This window comes from Melospiza georgiana, chromosome 9 (genome assembly GCF_028018845.1).
Source record: "Melospiza georgiana isolate bMelGeo1 chromosome 9, bMelGeo1.pri, whole genome shotgun sequence".
NCBI classification, from domain to species: domain Eukaryota; kingdom Metazoa; phylum Chordata; class Aves; order Passeriformes; family Passerellidae; genus Melospiza; species Melospiza georgiana.
This window is the reverse complement of record NC_080438.1, coordinates 21,484,635-21,496,693: the sequence shown is the minus strand read 5'-3', so window position 1 is coordinate 21,496,693 and position 12,059 is coordinate 21,484,635. Positions and strand designations below refer to the sequence as shown.

At 39.2% G+C, this 12,059-nt stretch overlaps 1 protein-coding gene across 5 annotated transcripts in view; it reads right to left on the bottom strand.

The window, feature by feature from the left end:
• The window catches only part of ST3GAL3 (ST3 beta-galactoside alpha-2,3-sialyltransferase 3), a 169,386-nt gene that overhangs the window by 93,454 nt on the left and 63,873 nt on the right, over positions 1–12,059 (bottom strand). For all 5 annotated transcript variants that reach the window (XM_058030422.1, XM_058030421.1, XM_058030424.1 and 2 more), the window contains one exon: positions 9,667–9,759. In XM_058030422.1, coding sequence (XP_057886405.1) covers positions 9,667–9,759 — 93 coding nt within the window. The remainder of the gene's footprint in view (positions 1–9,666; positions 9,760–12,059) is intronic.

Below are 12,059 nucleotides of genomic sequence, written 5' to 3'. Positions count from 1 at the left end.
TCCACTCTGGAATACAATTCAGAAAACTTTGAGGGAACCTGCACACTTTTCTACAGCAAGAGGAAATCACCAGTGACATACAGAGTCTCAAAGATATCAAGGAACTTGTTGGGGCTCTGGGGAGATGGTGGCCTGAACCAATAAATATGAACTTTCAGAAAGGCAAAGTCAGAGTTTTAATCAAAAAAGATAATTTCTTTGGGAATGTGAGGAAGAGAAAAGAAGGTAAGGCTTGTATATCAAAACCACAGTGATATTACAGCTTAACCTTCAAGCTCACTGATATTTTTCATATCTTGCATTCCATGCTCATTGATATTTTCCTTCATTCAGATGGATTTAGAACCTCAAGCAATCTTTCCTGCAAGATTTTCAAGATTTTCCTGGAAGTCAACCATTCTTGCTGGTATAGCTTTAAGAGCAGATGGGCCACAGCAACAGAGCCCAAACACCCATGCACAATAAAATATGCTCATTTGGTAGCATTTTTTTTGCTTCTATTACAAGTTTATTGCTTCTATTACAATCTTTCATGCTCACGCAAATATGGTTGTTTATTTGTACATTTCAAAGCTCTCCTTCCTTTTTTTTTTTTTTTTTTTGTTAACAGTCCATAATTTAAAATAACTTCAGTATTCCTCAAAACAACAAGCAAAAAAAAAAAAAAAAGCCATCCTCAAAACAACCAAACCTGTCCTGTTCCCACTCTAACATATGATGCAGGGTACTCATATTAAAGCAAGAACACATATGCTCTGCATCATTTTTGAAGCCAGAAAGGCACATACTCAGTAAAGTCCCTGTGTCCATGTTCCAGCTTTCATTTTATAGTCTCACTTAGTTCCAAAGTCACGAAAAAGACTCTGAAGACTTACTTTTCAGTCACAAAGCCTGCACATCACATGGATTCACATACTTCATTTTAAACTCTTGAGAGAGGTCAAACATGAAAGATTTTAGCACCAAAAGTGGCTCTGATACAGCATCTACTGTCATGATCAGCACGTGGGAATTGCATGTATAACTATACACATTTGGTTAAAAATTAAAAATTCAACATGGGATAGAAAGAACAACCTACATGAACTGAAGGTGAAACCATACTTCTGTCTCCTGAGCATCAGCTCCCCACACCCCTGTCCTGGTGCCCAGAGCTTTTGCAGTGCCATCACCTCAGCTCTTCAATTCTCAGGCTGCACCCCTGGCAGGGTTTGTATAATGACATGGAAACTCCATAAACTGAATCAGTGAACTGGTCTGGATTTAAAATAAACTTGCACTAAATGAGTAGGTGATGGGGGAGGGAAAACTCATGTTCAGCTCTAAGGATTACTTTACTTACCCAGTTCATTGCACTGTGCACAGGCAGCTCTGTTCACTCAGGTGATGGAGCAGCATGAACTCCTTAGGGATGCAGAAACAAAACCAGAGCCTTTTCCTTTTCTTCCTCTTTTTTTTTACATCTACTCTTACATTATGCCACATCTACTTCAACCTGACTGCAGCAGCATGCACATCACCAGCAGTGAGGCAATGAGCTGCTGCCATTGAATTTTGTTTTAAAGTACAAAGTGTTTTGAGCTCCAGCTGGTCAATCAGTGCATGAATTTCAGAGCTAGCAGTGAAGTCATGTGTCAGGATTCATCTGCTCCTCTCTGGAATTACGTTCCCAAGCACTGTTCTCTACAATAAAAAATGAATGAAGGGAATCTGCTGCAGAGAAATTAAGTTAAATGACCACACTTTAAAGAAAGCTTTAGCTACCACCACTTCAGTACCAGAGGTTTGCAACACTCTGGACATGAGTTAACAAATGCTGCTCCTTAATTCCAGCTTCCTCCTACAGACAAGGCAGGTTCAAGGGACTGAAGCAGTCAGGGTGTTATAAAGGGCAATCCAATTGACCCAGCTATAAATAGCACCAAGACTCAGACAACAATCCTAGTTTGAACATTGAAAGCAAACATCTCTTAGCAGACTGTGCTGTATATTCACTAGAGCCAGCCTCTGCAAAAATATTTAGTGAGATAACATACCTGTCACCTTTAGGCCGAAGTACGAGAGATTTAAATATCTCAAACAAGTCCATGACAATAAAACAAACATGGGAATTTTACCTGTTGTATACTCTGACCCCAATTGTCACTCAAAATTGACACTAATACATACTTTTTAAAATCATCCTCTTAATAACTGTTTTCAAATTATATATAACATCTGACACACTAACTGCAGAGGTGAAAAAGCTGAGGAAGTTTTTCCAGAACCAACATATAAAGGAAAAAAAAGGCACCACTTCATAAAATTCACAAGGAAAGAAAGGTAGGAAAGTGCAAAATATTGCCTTTGCCAGCAGTGGCAGTGGAACAGCAGCTGACTGCATGGGAAGATGTGTTGCTGGAAAAGCCACAGAGCTCTGCGTGGGGAGGTGCTACCCAGACACCAGAAGTGATTTGAGAGGGTGTGTGTTTTGGCTTGCATGTTTGTTTAGCTTGGGATTTACAAAACACAGAACAAGGAGGTGACAGGAGGTAAGGGTGAGCAGCAGCAGGCTTCAATCCCCTGGCATAGCACAGGCAGGCTTTTAACAGCCTGGAGCTTGGACAAATGGAAAACCCTGACAGCCCAAGTGACCAGGGCACCAACAACTTCTCTTTCACTCTTTCTTTCCCCTCCTGTAAGTCTTGAACTCTTTTAGCCACAGTTAACCACTAAAATGAAGGAAATGGATGATGTTCAGTGCTGCCTATCAGAAAATACACCTGCATGAACTTGTCCCTTCAAATTCAAACCTCAATAATGCAACAATGATATTTTCTTAGTCTTTGATGTGGTGACAGGTGGGAGGTGTGATGAAGATTCCAGGTCAGCAGCTCAGCTTCCCCAAACACCAAACATCCTTTTGGGCACTGGCACCTAGGAAGTTCCTTCCAGAGCTGTGATTACAGCATTACTGGGACTCCAAATGTAACTGTGAGCTCTGAAACCATCACTGTCACCATCACACACTATTCCTAAATGAATGTACAGGCACAGAACAAGAGGTTTAAAGAAGGGACAGGGATTAGAGTACTCCCCATTCCCAGAACAGCATCAATCCTGTTTTGAAGGAAAGCAGAAAACTCTCACAGCAGTGTCTGAGACACAGGGATCCTGACTTCAGTGGAAGTCTTGAGATGTGTGTACTCTTCGTTGAACACGAGCTGCTTTCACAGCTCACATTAACAAAATGAACCAGCTCAGTGTATTTCAAAATGAGATGCACATTATATTTAAACTTAGAAGTAAAAAAAACCCTACTATCAATAACTACAATAACTAATTCAGCATATATATATATATACATACACACACAATTTTATATATTGTAAAATATTAAGAGATACTGTCCACTGCAACTGAGAAGACCCCAAGCTATGCAGCAGATGCCCCACACTACAGTCAGGCAACAGTTTTGAATCTCTGTAGCAATCCTCAGTGGCACATTAATTATCCAGCCTATTTCTTCAGGAGCTCTCAGGAGCCACATGAAGCTGCCATCCTTCGCCTTCCTCTGCTCTCCTTAAATAGTTAATGACAGAGGAAGCAGCCATCACCTGCACTGACAGCCCCTAAGCACTGAGCTCGTGTCCTGTCACTTCAGTACAAACCCATGCTGGGTATGGCAGTAATTCATGTGGCATGGAGACAGTCAGACATGCAGAAAGTCAATTCCAAGCAGAGGGTTAAAAAATTCCCTTTCTGGGATATTTTTTTTCTGAATATCTAAACAACAAAGCAGAAATGTGTGGGATGGACAGATGCTATTGTGTGCCTGTTATAAGAAGCACAGCTTCCTGAAAGGAGATATGGAAATGAATGTGGAAATACTTAGGATCAGGGGACCACATTTTTAAATTATCCTGACTCCTACTAAAGCCCTTGCTGAAGCTCCATTTCCACCCAAAGTCCCTATCCCCCATTTGCATATAAAAATGGGGTTTTTTTCCCAAAAGCATAAAAACTGCAAAACCGTATTTGTAAGAAAGAAACGGCAAAGAAATTTTACCAGGCTCTGATGTGAAGGAGACAGGAGTCTACACGCTAAAGAAAGGACTTCTGGTGCTGCCCTATCTATACTCCCCCAGCCTGTGGAAGTGGAGAAAGGCACAGGAGTCTGTGACCTACAAAATCAAGGGGGAACTAAACATCAGAAAAAAAACCCACAGAAGAATGACTTCAGAGAAAGCCACTGAAATTTCTGTGGCTGGCATAAATCCGTGTCATGCACTCTCTGCTGATATGAAAGCTTTAAAATTTTTGAACTTTATGTACAAAGAAGCAATTCAGCATAAAAATATAAACCCAGAAGACTTTACAGGAGAGCTGTTTATTGTCTGAATGATGAGCAGGCTACAGTATTGAAAAATAAGAGGGGGAAAAATATCATAAAGAAAATACCAATTGCTAATCAATAGAAGTTCAAACCAGAATAATCAAACAAATCAGACTGATTTTATATCTGAAGTGACTTTAAAAGGTTTGTGATTCATATAAGGCTATTTCTTAGCACCATTTGACTAGAAAATGCTTACAATCTTATCCTTGGTGCAAAAACAGTCTTATGTATCTGAATCACAAATCATAAATTCACTATGTTGGTCACAACACCAACAGATTTGTTGTGTATTGAACTTCTCCTTTCTCCCTTACTCTGAAATACTTTCAGATACTCTTTAAATAATTCTTTGCCATGTTACCCTACCACACACAGATACACAAGTCTGGAGGCTGCAGACATTCCCTCTCTATTTACCGCCTCCTCTAATTTTTAGTACTAGCTGCCAAATTACAAGAGCTTGTGGTTGGAAAATTGCAGCTGAGTATTGAGTAGCTGAACTGTCCCAGGCTGGCATGTCAGCCACAGACTGTGGGCAGAGATCTCTTTTCTCATTTGATAAAGAATAGGGCATAGAAAGAGCTGTACACAGGCAGCATCGTTTCCACAGCAAGGCCAGACACGCAGGAGACTGCAGGGTTACCACTGCAAATACAAGTTAGTGCCTTCTACAAAAAGGTCAAAGCATTAACTCCAGACTCGTAGGTGACCTCAGACCAACTAAAATAGTGTAATTCATTGAACATAGTAGTCTAATTCACCGACCTACTGATGCCATTCTACCAAACACACTTGCCATTTCCTTTGTATCATTCTGAAACCACTAACTTCACTTCAGGCACTTTGAGTCATTATCTGCTGTTGAGAGATTTGCAAGAGGCAGAATCTTATTGTCCTGGAAAGTGAGAAACTAGATAGCTCCTTCATTTACAGCGAGCAGCAGCCCAGCTGGCCAGACCTTACACTGAGAGACAGTTCTGGGATCATGCACCCACTTCTCTTGGTGTGGAGCCACTGTCATGACTCAGATTACAGCATGTTTTTCTGAAGCTATGTCACTCTGCTATCATTAAAAAACCCAGAAAATAAAGGCATGGGCACAAGGGATTAGACCAGCCATCCATTTTGTCCAACACCTGATGTCTGAGTCCATGGGACAACACTCCAGTAAAAAGCGCCTAAGAAAGAGGGACTACATCAAGCCACATGCTGCCGTCAACATCCATTTAGGATGTAACTTAGAGAGTTCTGTACTTTTGGTATATAAAATATGCTTTAAAGTATATTTTATTTTTTAAAAATCTTTTGTCCACTACGGAGCCATTTGCAGAAAAATGTAACTGGAAATAACATTAAATAGCACTTACTTTTATTTATTTTAAACCCGGAGCACAATATTTGCATTTAATATCTCTAAAACTTGTCAAACCACATCACTCACTATGTTATACAGGCTTGTGAACACACTCTGCTTGCTCTGCTTCACAGAGTATAACTAAGGCACAACTAAGTCCACCACACATCTCAAACTATCAGATCAGTCTTCTCCACAAACACCATTTTATCCCTATCAGAACTGAATTTGGGCTGCCATTTTCTTGCCCCACCACTTACCACTGTGAGATCCCTCTGACATTGCTCACAGTCAGCTTTTGGTCTTACCACCTGGAAAAATGTGTTAGTGCTTCATTATTCGTCCTGCATTCCAGGTAGTTTATGAGCACTTAGAACACGAGAGATCCCAGCACACTTTCTTCCAGAGGACTCCAGGAGTAACATCCCTGTACTGTCCAATCTTCTTATCTTTTCCGTACAGTTTGCACTATTTACCTAGACACTATCTAATCAGTACAGCGTTACACCAGTTTAACTTGCCAAAAAATCTTTCAAACAGCAAATATTTGGTTGGTTTTGGTTTTTTGGGCATGGGTTTGTTTGCTTGGGGTTTTTTTTATGCGTGTATTATGGGTTTTTTAAAGAAATCCAGATGTATTGTATTAGTTGAATTGCCTTTATCAAATGCTGATCCAGTCATTGAAACACAACAAGCAGATTTACAGGGCAGAAGCTCCTGCTGCAAAAGCCAACTTGTCTCCTCTCTATCTGTGAACAAACACTAACGCTATTCTTTAATTTTAGGTTCTAAGAGGAGCCTGATACAGAAACCAGGCTTGCTCTTAGCTTCCACTTTCCCAAAGAACCCCCCAGACCCTTCTTGAAAAGCCCAGCACGTTTACTGCTTTTCATTCCTCCATTCTAAGGCCAATTTAAGCAATGATTACACACAACCGTGTGTAACTCGGCAACATCAACACCGAGCTCCTCACAAAGTGAGAACTTTTCCTAGCAATTCTTTGTGCTGGAATTCACTCCAAAACGTCAAGCTTCTGTCACATTCCCCCAGCCTGTCCCCTGGAAATGAAGGGTCCACATGGGAACTGTTCTGCAGTGAATAGCAATGCAAATAACTTCTCTGCACCAGCTTTACCTTCCCTCAGCTCACATGTAATATTAGGAACCTCTATCAGCTCATCGGGATCTCTGACAGGCTCTCTGCCTTTGACAGTTAGACAAAAAGCTTTATTATTTTTTTAAAGTCTCTACAAAGTTGTTCCTCAACATTTTTTTTGCTCTACCTCATTATGGTTTATATTTAACTTGCCAAAGTTAATGCTCTTTCCTATTCTCCTCGTTTGGATACAACTTCGGCTTCAGAAAGATTACTTATTTCTAGGAGTCTTGTTTATTTTACTGTTTAAGCAAGTCGTTGTTCATTTTTGTGGCTTTTCTTCCATCTCTTATTTCCTCTCCCTTCTCACACTTTACCATTGAAACTGGACACAGTAGTCTAGAAATCTTGGATTGTGAGGTTTTGTATTTTAATTTTAAGTCAGTGTTTCACACAAAATTCTCAACTTTTTTTGTGCACATATGAAATAGCACTTAAGAAATGGTATTTTGTTAAGATGACATGAAGATTTCTCTGCCTGTTTCCAAGATAGAGGATTTTTTTTCTATCTTGAAGGTAAAAATCTGTATTTGGTCCTCCCAGATGTTTTATTTCATGTTGGATGTATTAACATATATTTTGTTGGACTGTGGCCATTTAAATCAGGCAATCCAGATTGCTCTTTAGAAATAACTGACCCTTTATTTAGTACTCACAACCTAGGATTTTTTCCAGATAGGATTATTGATGAAGGGATAAAGCATTGCTGGAATGAGAACTGATCAACTGAGGACCTCATTAAAGCAAACAAACAAACAAACAAACAAACAAATGCTTAGTCTTTCTTTACCATCAACCACATTTTGGTATTTCTCAGGCCATTGCTCTTTAATCAATCCACCACTTGCTTATGCTTGCTAAAGTCTGAATTCTCATTTTTACCAGTAAAAAAGCATCAAGAACAGCTACATCCTCTGAGAAACATTTATTCTATTTCAACTATTTCCACCATATTTTGCCTATTCACATTTAAAATTGCACTAAAAAGTCAGGAACCTTAAAATGGGAAAACATTTATTCATTTCATTCATGCTTGAAAACAGCCAAACCAACTTTATCCAAATATTAAAAACACCCAACAAAAACACACATTTTACCACAAAGACCGCACCTAAAAAACGTCAGTTGTAGAGATGATGGTTTCCTAATGACACAATCAACTGAAAACAGAAGCTAGAATAAAATAAATCATGCAGCTCCAATCTTTAAATGAAAGGGCATGATAATTTGGCTGTAAGAGTTCTAAATATATTGAATACCTGGCTTGGTAATATTAACTTTCATAGTTCTCTGAGTACAAGGAAAGTTGCAGAGGAGAAGGAATTTTAAGTGCAGCTTGATTTTTCTTTCAGAACTACTGGTCAGTCATCCTAACAGCAGAACTGGGTAAAATAATTAAATGTCCAACACTGAATTTAATTTGTAAAGAAATCAAAGACATCACAGGAAAAAAAGGCAACATTAGTCAAGTTTTAAGGTCCATGCTGTCTTTAAAATTGTCAATACAATTTTTCAATGTATGAACATTTCCTTTGACTAGAGACACATTTGTACCTCTTTGCAAGGAATTAGTTCAATGCAGGCAGCTACTGGGAGGTGACTGAACAGAGATATGCTAGCAGCTGCTGAGGGAGAGACTAAATATCACTTCAGATTCTAGGAGGCTAAACAGCTCCTTCTTAAAGCCAAAGTATTTTAAAAATTAAAATAAGATTAATAGTTTTGTTATAATGAGTTCATTCTACTCTCTACTATTTACATTTAGCATGTACACAAACACAGATTTAAAAGCACTCACTTTCAGTTCTAGTATTTATACTCTACCCAGAGTTCCAAAATTCTCACAGAAGATAATACTGATAATTGTTTGGTTTACACTGGTGATGGAGAACTTCAGTGTTTTGTTTTGTTTTTAAGGCATGTCTCTAGTATCTACTGGTTACAAGGCAATGTCAGATGTATTTTTTTATTTTAAAAAAGCTTCCAGTCACCGTGCTTGTCAACAAAAACAAAGGCAGAAGATACCACCAGTTTCAGGCTTTAATGGAAGGCCATGATCACTCAACCTAACCTTTAGATGCACAGGTCATGGAAATTCCCTCCTCAAAAGAAATAAAATATCTCTTTTGGAAAAGTGCCAGTTATGTTAAGAAGTCCACAATCTCTTTTGCCAAAGAGATCATTGCACTAAAGCATCTCTTCCACGTGAACAAGAAGCTTGTACAGTGGTCAAACTGTTTGGTCAAATTTTCCATTCAATGCACCAAACTGAAATGCTTGAGCCTCAACAGATTAATGTTCCTGCCAATCTATCTCCTGAACTGTCTCCCAGCAATTCTATAAACTCCAGGCACCTGAGTGACGCTTTACCCTGTTCTCCCAAGAACAAAACACCCAAAATCAACCACAACAAAACATCACACTTTACTATTTACTCCAGATAACTTAATCATGACCAAAGCTCCCCAAGCATTGCATCACCTGGTACTAGCAGTGAGCCTGACCACTCGTTTGTATCATGCACTAACAACATAATTTGTTCCATCACTCAACACCCAGGAGTCTCTACTCTTTGAGCAAAGTCCTCATCAGACTGAAGTCAACTAAGCCATTGCCACTGACCACTCAAATTGTCCAGAATTTCAGCACTGGTCTCTCCATGAACCAATGAAGTGAGAGAGCAATGACACTTTTCAAGACAAGCTCTGCCTATCACCCACCTTGAAGGATGAGAAGTCGTCGGGGGAAGTGGGGAAAAACTCCCACAGTGATTACTTACTTTGGGAAGATGACAGTCATGAGCGCTGATGCATAGCCTGGCTTGCACATTCCCTCAGAGAAATTGGCATACTTTGATGCTAGTTCTGGAGGCCTGTGAAAAAACAAGTACAGAATCAGGACTCTCCTGGCTATGAACTAGTTTTTGCAATCATCCAAGTAATTTTTCTCCTCACAGCTTTGCAGAAAAGAGCCACAGGGAGTAATTGCAAACACAGACCATCATTTATTTGTTGCACTACGGCATCACAAAAGAACAACAAACAAAGCAGAGAGGTAAAGATATCTGTAATACCACTAAACCACTAGTTTTGCTGAAAGATTTTCATAGCTAGCAAGGTAAAGTTCATGGAAGAAAAATATCAATAATCATTTTAGACTTACACCTTTCAAAAGGAAAAAAGACATAAACAGCACTTTGCTTTGGCTATTTTTCTAAGTTATGATCGAAGTTAAAATTATAGAAAAGTATTATTTAGAAGATTACTTGAAGATAGTTTCAGGAATTTGAAACAAAGCTTCAAGCAGTATTGGCAGGGTATCATCAAGGGATGAGTGATTTCAGTATTTGGAAGAGATGACATTGCTGCTGCTTTGTTGAGGTGTGTCTTAATTCAGCTTGGCTAGTGACTCTTTGGCCAAATTTAGAATATATGGGTGTTCCTTCATTCAGTTTCTGTACAGAAACAAGAGTAGCAACTCAATTAAAGATATTTCAGTCCAGCACATGCATTTACCATAGGTCTACTGAGTTACGTGAAAAAAACCTTTAATTTTGTGTCCCCTATTCATCACCTGCAAAATTTTTACGTTCATCCATTTCATTAAAGCATTACAAGGGTCATTAATTCACTTGTGCTTTCAAAGTAACATTAGATATCTTAGTGTCAGTCACAATATGAGGATTGTTAATATTCCTTCAAAGAACAACCAAGAAAGCATTTACAGTTCCATGCACAACATTCAGTGGAAGCTGCAAAGATTCATCAATAACACTGTTCTCGCTGCATCATTATCAGCAACAGGAAAGTAATGAAAGGTTTCTTCCTCCAGTTCAACAGTAACACTCAAATGAAGATGACAATGCAGCCCCACAGAGTAGAACCACCATTTACACTGCCAATTATTTAAAATAAAGTATAGATATCTCTAAATATATGATATAGACATGGAGAGAAAGAGAGGTGTAACATCATCTAGCACAACCCAAATCTGTGAGTTTGGTTTCCATAGGTGAGGATGGGATATCATAATACATTTCTTTAAATGAGAGAGATGAGAAAACATCTGAGAAATGAGTATCCAAAATTATTTGCATTCTTATGCCAGTCAGGATCTCTTTATAAATAGGTATATGAAGGACTGACAAAACAAAAGGTTTTAATGATGCTAAGGTATATTCTACCCCCTTCTGACACAGACAAAAGGGACAGCAGGATGTATTGATCACAGCTTGTTGAAGCATTTCAGATATGAAGAAATGTGGGAAATTTTAACTTTTTTCAACCGAATCTAAACTTGCTAGAATTTTAATCTTTAGGCAAAGTACAGAAACCCCTAATACCAAAACCTCCAAAAACAAGTAGAAAGCAACTGAATTTATCTGCAGCCACCACAGCAGTGAGTCATTGCTGGCAAACTTGTATAACTATTTCAACAGCAGGCCTGTCTCAAATGACCTCAGTGGTCACACAAAATATCTTGAGCCACAAACACAGGCATTTTTCTCTTTTCTGATTTAATGGTGCTTTCATTATCAAATTAAAACGTCACTCAGATGCCCATCATGGTGTTTCTGCACAAGAATAGCAGGCTGGGACCCTCCTGCGTGTGAGCCCCCCGCATGCCAATCGCTGCATACTGATGGAGGGGAGCTGTCAGTACAAACCTACAAAGACTCCCAGAGCTGCTAAAGCCCCCAGGCCGAGCTGTTAACATTTCTTGGATGTGATGAAGTTCATGATCCAAAGTGCCAGAGGCAGAACAGTTCTCTAAGCCAACCATAGCTGCCATCTCATATCATTCAACATTTGCTCATCTCCTTTCTTGGTGCCGCATTTTGAGTCACCGAGCTACAGAAAACTAGAAAGGGGCACTCTACATTTTAAATCCATTTAGGGACATGTTTTATTTGTTCACTCTCTTTGAAATAGGCACTGCATACTGTCACTGCCAACATGCTCGTAATGATAAACTCCTAGTAGGTGTAACCCAGAGCAAATTCAGAATAGGGCTGGGGGCAGCTTTGCTGTTTATCATTCTGCTACCAGATGAAGCTATCCAAGCTGACTTCATTTTAAATACACACATTTGCTTTGCTGGTATTTTTCCCTGCGAGATCCACAAATTTTGCAGAGATCAGTGTTCCACAAATCAGGGTGTAAAACATCCTGC